The sequence below is a fragment of the Maniola jurtina genome, chromosome 10, assembly GCF_905333055.1.
Source record: "Maniola jurtina chromosome 10, ilManJurt1.1, whole genome shotgun sequence".
In the NCBI taxonomy this organism is placed as follows: domain Eukaryota; kingdom Metazoa; phylum Arthropoda; class Insecta; order Lepidoptera; family Nymphalidae; genus Maniola; species Maniola jurtina.
Genome location: NC_060038.1, coordinates 14,636,662 through 14,652,270, shown reverse-complemented (window position 1 = coordinate 14,652,270; position 15,609 = coordinate 14,636,662). Strand labels below are relative to the sequence as shown.

The 15,609-nt window shown below is 40.3% G+C and overlaps 1 protein-coding gene across 1 annotated transcript in view; it reads right to left on the bottom strand.

Moving 5' to 3' along the window:
* Positions 1-14,631, bottom strand: part of LOC123868787 (diacylglycerol kinase theta) — a 46,502-nt gene extending 31,871 nt beyond the window's left edge. The window contains exon 1 of the mRNA XM_045911399.1: positions 14,387-14,631. Within this exon, the coding sequence (XP_045767355.1) occupies positions 14,387-14,516 (130 nt within the window). The 5' untranslated portion in view covers positions 14,517-14,631. The remainder of the gene's footprint in view (positions 1-14,386) is intronic.
* Between the last annotated feature and the right edge of the window lie 978 nt (positions 14,632-15,609).

The window sequence follows — 15,609 nt, the reverse complement described above, 5'->3', positions numbered from 1 at the left end:
GGTATAGTTATCTTACTTTGAAAATTAAAACACATTTTAATTTTTTTTCCGTGACGTACACACAAATTCACGGTTTTCAGATTTATTCCTTTACTTGTGCTATATTAATAAGACCTACCTACCTGCCAAATTTCATGATTCTAGGTCAACGGGAAGGACCCTATAGGTTTTTTTGACAGACACGACGGACGGACGGACGGACAGACAGACAACAGTTATCCTATAAGGGTTCCGTTTTTCCTTTTGAGGTACGGAACCCGTATTACAAGTAGGTAGGTACCTACTCTCCTAGTTACCTATGGAAACTTTTGAATGTTATTTAATTCATAATTTGCATATTCTTTAAGTATTTAAGTACTGGATGGAATTCACACTGTGTTCGCACTCGTACCTACTTGAACGTGTTGAGAGCTAGTAGGTTAGTTAACAGCGTGGCTACTAATGGAGAGTTTGCGCCAGTAAGTGGGACGGCCATCTCGTACTGCATCCGGCCCTTGACACGACTAGCTTATTAGCTTGTTATACAGCTACACTCGCTATTAGCTACAGCTTGTTACATACTTGGCGAAAAATGGTTTCAGTCCATAATGAATAGCTTGTCGTCGCTGCGCCAACAAAATTAGCTGTAATTATTTCTGAATTTTGAAATGCAATTTTGTTCAGTTTTAAAAGGTGATATTGCCTGCAAAATTTCATTTTTCAGTTACATGTGTGCTTCTGCGTTGCTTCAAGAGATATTTTAACATTTAAAGGTGACTTTAACCTGAATATTTAGTGATGTAATGCAATTTTTATTTAACAAAAATTAAACGTAATTTTTTATTGTGCTGTGTTGGACATCTTATAAGTGCCTAAGTTAATAAATGGAATTAAAACAGATATACTTATAAAGCGATTAATTAGGCGAAATAAACGCCGCCACACAAGTAGTCGTTATAGCATTTGGAGGTTCTAGTTGAGGAATACGCGAAACGCTTTTCGGAAAAAAAAGTCGTTTCGTCCGAAAAGCGTGTATATTTTTCAGAGGCGAGCGGCCTTCGGGGGGGCGGGTGGCGCGCGCGGGGCGGGCGGGAGGTCGGCATTGACGTCACACCGGCAGCCAATAGCGCCCTCCGCCCCTCCCCCCGCCCCGCGCTACTTACAGGAGAACTACTCATTCGAAAACTGCTCAAGTTTGTATTACCTATCCCGGCCCATGCTAATCGTTAGAACGCATAAGTACTTATTTAATCGCCCTCAACATTCATGATCAACCCATCGCCGGCTCACTACAGAGCACGGGTCTCCTCTCAGAGTGAGAAGGGTTTTAGCCATAGGTTATCACGCTGGCCAAGGTGCGGATTGGCAGACTTCACACACCTTTGAGAACATTATGGAGAACACTCAGAGTTTTCCTTCATAATTAAGCAAGTGATATTTAATTACATAAATCGCACATAACTTCGAAAAGATAGAGAGAGGTGCGTGCCTGGGATTGAACCCCTGACCTCCAATTAGGAGCTCCAGGCTACGGTTTATAATATTAGTGTGATGTAATGAGGTATCTAACGTACTTAGATACGTATTTTTTAAATACTTAGATAATTATAGGTATCAATTTTTGGTAAAAAGGCACAGTTATAAAATTTTAGCAAACAGCATGCAAAAAAACAACATTTTTAGATCGACATCGTTCGTATCTAAACAAATGATTCACAAAGTGCTCAAATTTAGTAATGTACAAACATGATAGATACCCGTCGCTTGCGAGAGCATAAAAACACTATTAAAATCGATCAACTGTTTACGCGTCAGCTCGGGACAGGGAACATCAAACGCTTCACCTCTTAGCGACCCGGAACTTGACGACTTCTGCAATGGAGTCCACACGGTCAAAAATAGACACTATGGGCAGGTTTGCAACTATGTAGGTTTTACCTATCTATACGCGTATGACATCAAATTAAATGAATTCATTTATTTCATGTGCCACATATGTGCAACTTATGATATGTCAAGACTCTACCACCGGTTCGGAAAGGAGATTCTACTGAGAAGAGGTAGCAAGAAACTCAGCAGTTGCTCTTTAAAAAAAATGTTACAAATTGTAACATTTTTTTTGTAACTTACAATATGTAAATATGCAATACATACTTCAAAATATAAGGCTTCACCCAGAAGACGACCAATTTCTGTGAGTGACGAATCAATGACTAATAAATGACGGATTTCGTCAGTCAAGAGCGTTCACGTATTTTGCACCGGCTTAAAAAATAAAAATGTAACTACATACTTAGGTATATAAGCAATGTAACCATTATGGGCCGCTGAATGCAAAGTCGACCGTTTCCATGTAACCTTGTCAGTTAGAAATTGTGTGTCTGTCTGTTCGTTACCCTTGTGTTCGCACATCGTTCATTCGGTTGATTTTAGCCAGTTGTTTTTGGCCCTTGCGTGAAAATTTCTGACATATTAGGTATATAGGCACAATCTACGTAATATAATGGTTGCATTGCAAAGCGAGGATTAGGTAGTCGGCCGCAGAATATAAGACAGACAGACAATAAAGTGATCCTACCCTAAAAATGACGTAGGCTACTTTTTATCCTCGGAATCTAAAAAGTTCCCACGAGATTTTTAAAAACTTAAACCCACGCGGATGAAGCCGTAGGCATCAGCTAGTATGTACATAAATTATAGCTGGATGAAAAATATCTGAGGATGGGTATAATATGTATAAGGCCCATGAAACAGTAATGATAACTGCTTACTTTCCGAACTAAGCAAAAAGTGGTGAGTTGACAAAGCGACTCGACCGCGTACCTAGTGACAAATCTGGAAGCGCGCGCATCGGCGACAAGGATATGACGTCACGGGTGACACAGTTATTGTCACCCCATAGGAGTTACTGACAGGAATCTTATGTAATAAGTTTACATAAAGTTTCTGTATAAGCTTTCTCTATATCTCCATTCGACATCAGTCTGCAAATCCCTTTACAATTTCAAAAGATTCAAACAAAAGAACGCAATTTCTTTGCAAGTATCAATGTTTTTTTGCAAATAAAAATCATAATATGGTCTTAGTTCTCATATTTGACAAAATTTCCCGTACTCCGTAACTACGTGGCTTAAAATGCGATGTGAAAAGTAAAAATTACAATAGGGAATAGGTAATTCTTCGTAGACAATTTCATTCAAACTACGTAGATGCTACGGTCTACAACTATCTACGCAGACCCTGCTACGATGCATCTACGGGCTACGACAAGCTACAACACTTTCTTTATAGTCTGCAAAATTATATCAGTGTATACCATTCACCTAGTCTTTTATTCGGAAGGTCGGAGTTCGAGCCCGGGCACGCATCTCTAACTTTTTGGTGTGATGCGTTTTAAGTGGTTAGCTATTACTTGCTTTAACGGTGAAGGAAAACATCGTGAAGAAACCTGCATGCCTGAGAGTTCTCCATAATGTTCTCAAAAGTGAGTAAATTCTGCCAATCCGTACTTGGCCAGCGGCGGACTAATGCCTAAAGCCTTCTCGTTCTGAAAGGAGCCCCTTACTCAGTAGTGGGCCGGCAATAAGCTGATCATGATAGTGATGAAGATGATGCTATGATAGATAATTCCCCGAATAAGGAAGACAGGAACCATCAACCAATATATTACGTAAGCAAGAAAAGTAATGTTGCAGTGTGACATAAAAGATGGCCGTACCCGGAAAAAATATGGAAGTTATTAATATACCACGAATACAATGATACTTTTTGGTTTATATCGTTACTTCTAAGTGCTCCCTTGACGATGTCGTACCGGGATGGCTATCAATTCACTATTAATATGATAAATACGAAAGGGTTTTTGTTTGTTGGTTTATCCATCAATCAAGTCCATATATTCAATACTAGCTGATAGCCACGACTTTGCTTGCGTGAATTTCCGTGATCTCTTTGATTTTCCGAGATAAAAAGTAGCTTTATGTCACTTTCCAGGTCTTTACTTCACTATATAGCCACAAAAAATCACGTCGATCCGTTGCTCCGTTGCAGCGTAAATAAAAGAAAAACCAACTAACCAATAAACCAATTAACCAGCAAACCAATAAACTAGCAAACAAACACTTTTGCATTTATATTAATACTAAATGACGGCCACGACTTCGTCTGCGTGGATTTCAATTTTTTTAATCCAGTGGGAACTCTTTAATTTCCCGGGATAAAAATTTCCATCTCAATTTCCGACGCAAACTACCTCTACCATATGCCAAATTTCACATAAATTGGTTAAGCAGATGGGCTTTTAAGAATCCTGTGGGAACTCTTTGATGTTCCGGGATAAAAAGTAGCCTTTGTTCGTCCCCGCGATGTAAGGTAACTCGGTACCCATCAAAGTCGGTTAAAAGCTAGTACACATACAGACAGACAGACAAACAGACAGACAAACTTTCGCATTTAATTAGTATGGTGCATAGAATGTCTCCAATGTGCGGGCGGAATGATGCTATTTGCGTCTGTGCGTACAGGAATACTAGATTTTATTTTAGCGTTACTTGATATAAATAGATGCATGTGAACATGTTTTGACCTACTTACATATTTAATTTAATGCCTATTGTTGTTACAGAATTTCGGAAGGCTAATAGTAATTTTATAATGCAAATAATACAGATATTACCATCTAATATAATATTAACTACTAGCCGACGCCCGCGACTTCTCCCGCGTGGATTTAGGTTTTTCGAAATCTCGTGGGAAATCTTTGATTTTCCGGGATAAAAAGTAGCCTATGTGCTAATCCAGGATATTATCTATCTCCATTCCAAATTTCAGCCAAATCCGTCAAGTGGTTTTAGCATGAAAGAGTAACAAACATACACACACACATACACACAAACTTTCGCCTTTATAATAATTATATTATCTAGTGTGATTTATATTTATGAGCTCAAAATTTTTCTTGTTTTGTCTGGTATCCCACTCGATACAATAGCAAAAAATTTTTTTGGAGATCGCCACTTTTTTGGATCCGTCTGGTCGATTTCTTTTCGTATAAAATGTAACCTATAATATCACCCCGACCATAATAACGAATCGATTGACACCTCATTCATCAAAATCGGATCAGTCGTTTAGGCGCTACGGTGGAACACAGATAAATACAAACCTACATACATACATGAGACTGCTAAAATCATAAACAACCCTTTCTTTTGGCTTACGGGTAAAAAGAGGTGTTTATCGAACTTAGGGGTGTTTTGTTTTTATAAGCTTCCACCATACTAACAGAACGTCACGTCGCGCGTCGTCAAATTCAAATTCAAAATATTTTTATTCAATTAGACTTTTACAAGTTCTCTTGAATCGACAAAAGCATCTACCAATGGGTAGGAATGCCTTTCCTACCGAGAAGAATCAGCAAGAAACTCGGCGGTTGCTCTTTTCAAAGATTTGATATTCAATATTATGCCATGCATAAGCAACTGAAGTCCCCCGCATTGCTGGAGCAAATTGTAGGTCAAATCCACGCTCTTCTATCATTTACATAATCTTCGATAGTATAATATACTTTTCTCAGGAGCATATTTTTAATAGATTCTTTGAACTTGTGTATAGGCAAATTCAAAATTGATTGAGGAATTTTGTTATAAAATTGTCGTGTGCAGTGTGTTGTGTATCGTAACCACAAATCGTACCGTGCGATGGCTCGTGCAAACGCGCCCTAACAAACAGGTTCACATTTCACGATATAATATACCTGGGGTTTATAGTAGTGCTATAACAATAGGGTTATACAAGCAGCCTAAAACGAAGCTCATTATAACAGCCAAGATCCGGGTCGCATGTTAGTAACAATGACAGTTGGACGAGAAAAAGTTCAAAGTGAATCTGTGCTATCATTAACGCTGGCGCAATGTGAATTCTTAATGCTAACCATTCTCTTTGGTCGTGGCTTGCACCGTGTAGAAGTGTCTTTATACACATTTTTAAGATTGTACAGTGTAGCGGATTCATTATGCAAGCGTTTGATGTCGCTACGGGTGCTACGGACATATCTAACGGAGAGAGCTATGCTTGAACTTTCTCTTTTTTTTTTATTCACTATAGGTAAGCGCTTGACCACAATCACACCTGATGGAAAGTGATGATGTGGTCTAAGATGGGACGCGTTTACCTAGAAGGTGCCTATTCACTCTTGTTTTAAAGATACCCGGATTGTAATTGGTAGGAAACACAGATCGCGGAAGAGGAGGAGGCGGAGGATCTCTACGTATGAGGAGGAATGAGGAGATCTGTGGGAGAACCAGAGTAACGAACATCTAGCTCAATAGCTTGCGAAGCTGAAGTGGCAATCATGGGTAGGGCACATAGTTCGAAAAACATCATCAACATTTTAATAAAAGCGGTTAAACGGATGGGCTAGCAGTTACACAGACAAACACATTTTCGCATTTATAATATTAAAATAATAGTAAGTAGGTTGTATTTAAAATTTAAATAAATATTTAACTAGCTTATGCTCACGACTTTGACACGGACTACACAAATTTCGCACCCCTATTTTACCCCCAGCCGTTGCATTTTCAAAAACCCTCTTTTAGCGGATGTCTAGTGTCTACATCATAATAGCTATCTGCAAGCTTTTCAGCTCGATCCGTTCAGTAGTTTGAGCTGTGCGTTAACAGATTAATCAGTCAGTCAGTTTTTCCTTGTATATATTATTTAAATTTAATATTGATTAGTACGGATATGAATAATAAGAATATGCATATGCATACTTAGTTCAGCGGTCTTTAGAGCTTTGAATTGCAATCCAGCCATAGGAAAGCAAACAAGAATAAACTTTAGTGTGCTTTAAGACGAATTCAACACAAAAGAGACTTGAGTAACTTTAACCTGAACTGCCGACAGTTGAAAGTTGGGTATTCATGAGTGCAAGTTTAGCGCTTATCGAGAACCCAGCCGGTTTGTGTGAATGGGGAACTTTGCTCGCTGCCTATGGAGAAATTAGGCCTCGAGAAAGCTTACCTACCTAGTATACTTACCTACACTCTATTATAAATAGCATCATATTATTTGCACACTAAGTAGTGATAGAGAAGTGGTTAAAACGTCCTATTTTGGGGGTCAGGGATTCGATCCTAAGCACAAGGACTAACTCTTTGAAGCTGTGTGCGTTAGCAATTCACTATATCTTTTGCTGTGACGGTGAAGGAAAACATCGCGAGGAAACCTGCACGCGTGAGAGTTCTCCATATTGTTCTCAAAGGTGTGTAGAGTCTGTTACACTTGGCCAACGTGGCGGCCCATGGCTTAAACCTTTCTCGTTATGAGAGGAGACCTGTGCTCAGTAGTGAGCCAGTGGTAGATTAATTATGAGTAGGAAGCAAGATAAACTTTAGTGTGCTTTGAGACGAATTCAACACAAAAGAGACTTGAGTAACTTTAACCTGAACTGTCGACTGTTGGAACTTGGGTATTCATGAGTGCAAGTTTAGCGGTTATCAGAGCATCCAGCCTGTTTGTGTGAATGGGGAACTTTGCTCGCTGCCTATATAACCAGCAGGATTGTTACTTGGAGAACTTCGGCCTCGAAACATTTCCTAGGTACCAACCCTAAGATTCCATACTCGGAAAATGCCAATGGAACCTTATTACTATACGCCTAGATCATAAAAGGAACCTACAGGCAAAATTGCATTACCAGCGACATCGTCCGCGTGGACTACACAAATTTCAAATCCATATTTTACCCGCACAGGGGTTGAATTTTCACATATCCTTTCTTAACAGATGTCTACGTCATAAAAGTTATCCGCATGCCTTTCAGCCCGATCCGTCCAGTAGTTTGAACCACATGAGTAAGTGGTTTGAACTGTGCGTTAATAGATCAATCAGTTAGTCACCGTTTCCTTTTATTACCTATATACGAGTAAGTATTTATATAAGGATTGATGCAGCTTTTCCGGAATCGGCGAACGGTTTTCATGGCAACAATGGGAGCGCGAAGAGAGCCGCGCTGGGCCGCTTCGCCACACCTCCACGTGCGCCGCGAGGTCAGGGGGGAGCACGCGGCCGAGGGGCACCATTGACGCGCGTGCCTCAATGGCGTCGCAACTGGGTCACCACGGTGACGTCAGCGCTGGCCTACATACGCGCCGGATCCCGGCTTGCCCCAACTTGCAACCGCTAAATATACACATTACACCCGAACCTACAGCTTAGCTTGACTGCCATCACTTATTACACGTGTTTACGGAGCGGGGCCGGTGTCGTGTAAATAAAAAAATTGGGCTTATATTAAAACCTCTTGGAAAATGAGAATGAAACACTAGATTTTAATCTGTCTTAGGGTGCGCGTGCGAAATAAAATCCTTAGTGCCGAATTATATCTATAAGTATATGATGTATTATGTATATATAAAAGGAAAAGCTGACTGACTGTCTGATTGATTGATTGACTAACTGACTGATCTATCAACGCACAGCTCAAACTACTGGACGGATCGGGTGAAAGGCATGCAGATAGACATCTGCTAATAAAGGATTTTTGAAAATTAAACCCCTAAGGGGGTGAAATACGAGTTTGAAATTTGTGTAGTTTGAAATTTCGATGCAGACGAAGTCGTGGGAACAAACTAGTCACGATAAAGTCGCGACATAAACTTGCCATCAAAGTTTGAACCTTACTATCTACCTGTAGATTTAATACTATTATGTGGCTCTGGTTTTTAGTTTTTACCAAAGAGGTGATAGTCTACTGGTTAAGATGTCGGACTGCTTTTCGGGTGTTTAGGGGTTCGAGGCACGCACCCTAACTTTTCGGACAAACTACTTATAGTTAGGAATATAGAATTTGGATATATTATGTACTAGAGGATGCCCGCGACTTCGTCCGCGTGGATTTAGGTTTTTAAAGATCCCGTGGGAACTGTTTGATTTTCCGGGATAAAAAGTAGCCTATGTCCGTCCCCGGGATATAAGCTAACCCTGTACCAAATTTTGTCTGAATCGGTTCAGCTGTTGGGCCGTGAAAAGGTAGCAGACAGACAGACACACTTTCGCATTTATAATATTAGTATGGATGTATTTTAACAAAAAATACTGAAAAGAACGATTCATAAAGTATATTGTGACCAAAATATATTATGTACGGAACCCTAAAAGAGCGACTTTTTACTTGTAACACGTGAACGTACTTATTTCAATTTGTTGGTCGCAGTGTAACGACCCGATAGCTTATAGTTTCATTAATCGTATCAACACATGAAGTAATTTCCCTAGAGAGTAGCGGTTGGCTTTTCCATTTTAATTTATAAATAGCTCGCGGCTATCAAACTAATGACTCCCATGTACCTAAATACCCGAACCTACTCTTACCTACCCGATATTTAATCATAATACCATTATACTAAAATACTTTTTACGTACTTGGCGGTGAATATATAGACGTGCAATTCATACCTATAGAGAAAAAGTTCAAAAATAAAACCCGACTACACTGAATAAACGCTGAAATACACATTATAGTGAAATTGTTTTTCTGTTACTCAGTACTCTACCTACCTATATTTTAATATTAATTGCTATTTTCATAAGCATGAAAACATTGAACTAATAATACCACGTATATCTACCTCAGTGCATGAATACGCAGAATTTTCTTCCATGTGACACCCCACTCGATACGATAGCAAGAAAATCACACTTCCGCTTTTTTGGGTGTAACATCCGCATTTTGATTTTTCAAATCACATCACACTAATATTATAAAGGAGAAAGTTTGTATGTGTGTGTGTGTGTGTATGTTTGTTACTCCTTCACGCAAAAACTACTGGTCGGATTGGGCTGAAATTTAGAATGGAGATAGATTATACCCTGGATTAGCACATAGGCTACTTTTTATCCCGGAAAATTAAAGAGTTCCCACGGGAATTTTAAAAAACCTACATCCACGCGAACGAAGTCGCGGGTATCAGCTAATAAAATATAATTCACACAGATCATAATGACAAATCGATTAACGCCTCATTCATCAAACTTCAAAATAGTTGTGTACATAATATTATTATATGTCGCAGCGAAATGGCATAAACCGGGAGTTGGCCATATCCCTAAGGGATATAACACATGTCACACAGAAAAATACTATAATATTGTGTGCTTTGTGAATTTGCTGTTGGTGTACCGAGATTGAATAAATAAATAAATATTAGAATAGAATAGAATAGAATAGAATAGAATAGATTTTTATTCAAATAAACTTTTACAAGTGCTTTTGAATCGTCAAATAATTTACCACTGGTTCGGAATGCTGTTCCTACCGAGAAGAACCAGCAAGAAACTCGGCGGTTGCTCTTTTCAATTGTTCAATTTACAATAATATTCTATACTATACAAGCAATTGCAGACCCGCGCATTGCTGGAGCGAGTCAAATCCATGCTTTTTTATCATTTACATAATCTTCGATTGTGTAATATGCTTTTGCCAGGAGCATACTATTGTAAATAAATGAAAAAAATGTTGAAAATAAATAAATGAATAAATTGGTTCAGTATTTTAGGCGCTACGATAGAAGATAATTATTTACACAGTTAATTCCGGGTTTTGTCTGCTTGAGGTCATTTGGCTTTACCTAATGCTAGAGTGTTAGAGGCGCCAGGGTAACCAAGCGCTTAGGTATTTAACATTTCTTCTTTCTTTTCTTACATAAATACAAACATACAAACATACATACACTGCTAATATCATAACTCTTCCTTTTGGCTTTACCATAGTCGAGTTAAAAAAAAAAGCTTAATAATAAAAGCTCGTGGGAGGCACACGTTTCATTATAATACAACTGTCGTGAGCTTCAACACATTATCTGCCGTTCCACTTGCGAGCCATTGTCTCTCTCAGCCATTGTTGTGCGTCTGTGCATTGTTGTCTCGTGTCGGCTGTTGTCTCCGCGGGTGTTGTCGAGTGTCCGGTGTTGTCGTGTGTTGCATTGTGTTGTTGTTACTCGTTATCGTGTCTTTTGGAGGAAGTGCTATTGAGTTCATGAGTCGTGTATATAAAATGGTTACAGCTACGAATGTTGGGCGAAAAATAGCGCTCTTATTTTTGAGCTTGGTAGGTAGTTTTATGATAAAACAGCAGCCATGTGCGAGTCAGACTTGTACACCGAGGGTTCGACATACCTTGAAACGATAAGTAATTTATACTACACTACAATACAATTACAATATGTTGTTATTCAAGGGGCGAATCAATAAATTCCTGAAGGGCTGGCAGTTCTTCTGGTGCTGCAAATGTTCATGGTCGGCGATAATAATCATTTAACATCAGGTGGCTTGCCTGTCCGTTTGCTCGTAATTTTTATTTAAAAAATGTTCGATTGCCTCTTCAAAAACAAATAATATTTATGGTGCTATTTATTATCATCAATAAGCGACAAGCATCGATTTATTTGGTAAATTGATGGCGACAAGTAATGATAGACGCTAAAATGGTAGCGCCTGACAAACAATTCGGCACTCTCTGTGTACGGAACCCTAATTATTAGTATTGCTTTACTATGAAGAATGTACTAAGTATCGTGATAAGATATCGTGGGTGATGTGCGGGTATGTGGGGAGGGGCGTCCCCCATCTCATACCCCGATAGCCATCTCTACCTGCCTATACGTAGCACTTACTCATAGTTTCGTAGCATTCGTAGCACCGTAGTTAGTCCTTATTTTTAAGTTCCAGTCATTTTTCTGTTAAAAATCTTTTTGAATTCTTAAAGTGCGATCAGCCTACATTATCGTATTAACTGTGCCTAGAAACTATTGGCATACAACTATACAATGACGTACCTATTCACTCTACAGTCTACTCAGTTCATTCTGGTACCTATATAGGTAGGTGCTCGTTGATAAAGCGGCGAATAACAAGGAAAACGAATTAATTATAAAATATTGTAAGTGATTAATTAATTATTCAACTAACGATATTTTAACATTGTAAGATAGAAATGCAAGTATTTTGGGTTCAATAATATCTTTTGAACATTTATACTTTTTTTTAACATATACTTAGTAGCTATATGTATTGGTGGTAATTTTGTTTCACTTAATCCTGAAAAAACTGAAAACTTTTACTCTTTAGATTTTTTAGGCAAGGCAGTATTTTTTTTTTATTAAGTACGTTGTTTTTATTAGGTATAACTTTCTAGAACGTATCTAGTATACTTACTACTACATATCTACAAAAAACTCATTGAGTTTGATTGGTTAATTCAAATGAGAGCCAAACAACGTTTGTTGTTCGTAATACGCCCCGTATTACGAATAAACTCCACTTTGTTTTATAATTAATATGTGCAAGTAGTGAGTAATTTAAAGATAAGAAAAGTGAAAAGGATATTTTTAAGAATTACCTACCTAATCCCTAGTTACATAGACCTCGGTGCAAACTAAACAACATACCTACTTATTTTGTTTCGATTTTCAAATACATAATATACAGGTTAGGCAAGTAAATATACCTACTTATTTTAGTACTACGACTTAAGATTTAAAATTATACTGTCATCATCATCATCATCATCAACCCATTGTCGGCTCACTACTGAGCACGTTCTCCTTTCAGAATAAGAAGGTCCACCACAGTTTAGCCCAGTGTAGTTGTTAGACTTCACACTCCTTTAAGCACCTTATGGAGAACTATCAGACATGCAGGTTTCCTGATGGTGTTATCCTTCACCGTTAAAGCAAGTGATGCTTTATTGTTTAAAACGCACGTAAGTAACTTTGGGAAGTTAGTGGTTTGCGCCCGGGCTCGAACCGCTGACCCCATGAATAGGAGTCAGACCTCTTTTAACCACTAGGCTATCACCGCTCAAGGATGTATGTTTTTAACCCCCGACCCAAAAAGAGGGGTGTTATAAGTTTGACGTGTGTATCTGTGTATCTGTCTGTGGCATCGTAGCGCCTAAACGAATGAACCGATTATAATTTAGTTTTTTTTGTTTGAAAGGTGGCTTGATCGAGAGTGTTCTTAGCTATAATCCAAGAAAATCGGTTCAGCCGTTTGAAAGTTATCAGCTCTTTTCTAGTTACTGTAACCTTCACGTCTTGTCGGGGGTGTTATAAATTTTTAATTTACACTTGTAGACTGAATCACTTATTCTAAGTATTGTTACGTTTGCCTACTTACATTACAAATATCTACGTGAATCAATCATTTTAATTTTCAAAATCAAAGATTTATATTGAAATCTAGAAGTCATACACGAATAGGTAATTTTTTATCAGAAAATAATTAGTATTTAAATATAACGAATAACATAGTTACCTACCTATTATTATACTTATAATTCTGTGCTACTACTTAGTTTAAAGTTCTGTTTTTGCGAAATATGTGCAGAGCTTTTTAGAGAAGGTAGAAAATTTAGAGCTTTCAGCCCCGAGCATGTTTTCAGATAAGTTTGATGAGTTACTATTGTCACATAACGTTAATGATTGAGGATCTGGCGAACAAACAGCGTAATTGCAAGATTATATTTCGTGAAATATACCTTTACAATTGAGGACTAAAAAACTGAATGAAAGCTGTAAATACTGTAATTGTATCGTTTTGATCGAAATTATAAAATTTGGACTCAATTTTAGCATAGTTTTGTTTTGAAATGAGTTCGAGTTTATTTATCTAGTGATCGAAATCATGAACATTGGATTCAATTTACAGTAATAGTACAGTTTTGCACAGTTTTGTAGAGTTCAGATTTGTATTTAGTGGGCCAAAAACGTTGGATTAAAGGAAAATAAAGTATTTTGATCAGAAGAGTAAGTAATGTAATTACCTAAGGAAACAGTTTTGTTCGCCAGCTCTTCGATTAATTAGGTACCTATTTTCGAATTAAGTACAACTTATGACATAAACAAATCAATCGCAACAATTAGGTAGACAGAGTGCGAGCTTCGTTCAATACCGCACGCAAGGTGTTCATGCGTAGCGGCGTTACGCCCAGGCGGCGTTACCTCCCGATAAGGCATAGCCGACAGCACATCCGGCGCGGCAGGGCTCCCACACTCACCACGACCGCCGGCTTATCTGGCAGCCCGAGATCACCACGTCTCCGCCGGGAGGGGACGCGCCCCGCCCGCACCAAAAACCTCGTACAAAACAGATCGATCGATATCAACGCTCACTCGCTTCGGGAACTACGTTTCGCTTTCAGCTGATCTTACATCCTACAGACTTACACCCTCGAATGCAACTCGGGACCGGTGGGAGAGGATGAGGCTGTAGGGGATCGCCGGGGAGCCGTCGAGTGGTGGGGAAGTGGAGGTGGTGGCCGGCCCAGCGGTGGGCGCGGCGGTTGCATAACGCTGGTCGTGCGGCGCGCGGCTATCGACGCCGGCGGGGCGCATGCGCGTACCTTCGCAGCCGTAGCCCTGCCCGATGAGCCCCCACAGCAGGTCGGAGCAGTGGTGGCAGTAGGTGGGCTTGTGGAAGGTCTTCTTGGCGAAGGAGTGGGTGCGTTGGGGCGCGGGCGCGGCCTGCGCCATGGCGGGCGCGCGGGCCGGCCGGGCGGGCGCTACTCATGCCGCGGCGCCCAGGGGCGCGCCGCGCTCTCGGAGCGGCTGTCGCGGCCCACCATCGCGGCGCGTCTGCCGCTCGCCCCCCGCCGGCGGCGCCGCGCGCAGCTCCGGCCGACGCGCGACGTGCTGCGACCCGATCGATCTGTTCCCGTACTGAACAGGAAAACACGACGCGTACGTACCGAACGTTTTCCTGACATAGGAAATTCAGCTTTAAATAGATCAGTAGGTACGAGCATAAGCTCCGTACGGTACTTTGATGATGCTATTTACGAAACTACGCTCTCGTTTTGAATAGGTGCTGGAGAACATGAAAACTGTAGATTTTATCCCGGCCTGTTGGCATAGCAGAGGCGGTGTTTGAATAAAAATCTAGTAAATAGTATGAAAACATTATATTTTGTCATGATTAAATTCGTAAATTAGACGTCGCGTCCTTACGAAGCCACGGCGTCGCGCGTGCGCCTCGCCGCCTCCAACGGAAAAGCTCTTGTTTACAACATGAGCTGCGAGCCAGCATCCTGCGACCGGCGGACGCCACCGCCGCGCCGCGCCGCCCGCCGCCCGCCGCGCCGGCCGCGCCGGCCGCGCCGAGCGAGACCGACGACGGTGCCGAGTTCTACACAAGACACACCACACACACGAGCATCTCCAAGCTCAAGTTGCGAGCAGAACAGGCAGACGTCACATCCAAAGAGCCTTAAAAGCCTTCATGAAATAAACGTAGTTTATAAAACCAGTATGACAAGGAAGTACAGATACAGGCTTCATCATCATCATGATCAATCCCTTGCCGGCTCACTGTAGGTACGTACTGAGCATGGGTTTTCTGTCCAAATGATTCGGCCATAGTCAACGACGCTGGCAAAGTGCGGGTTGGCAGACTTCACACACCTTTGAGAACTTATGATGACCTCACTGGCATGCTGGTTTCTTCACGATGTTTAGACTATCGTCCGCCAAAACAGACAAATTTAAGTATTTTGTACAGAGTACAGTATACGATATGCCCGCCCTACCACTACTAAAGAAGGAAAAGCAAGCAATACACACCTGACAC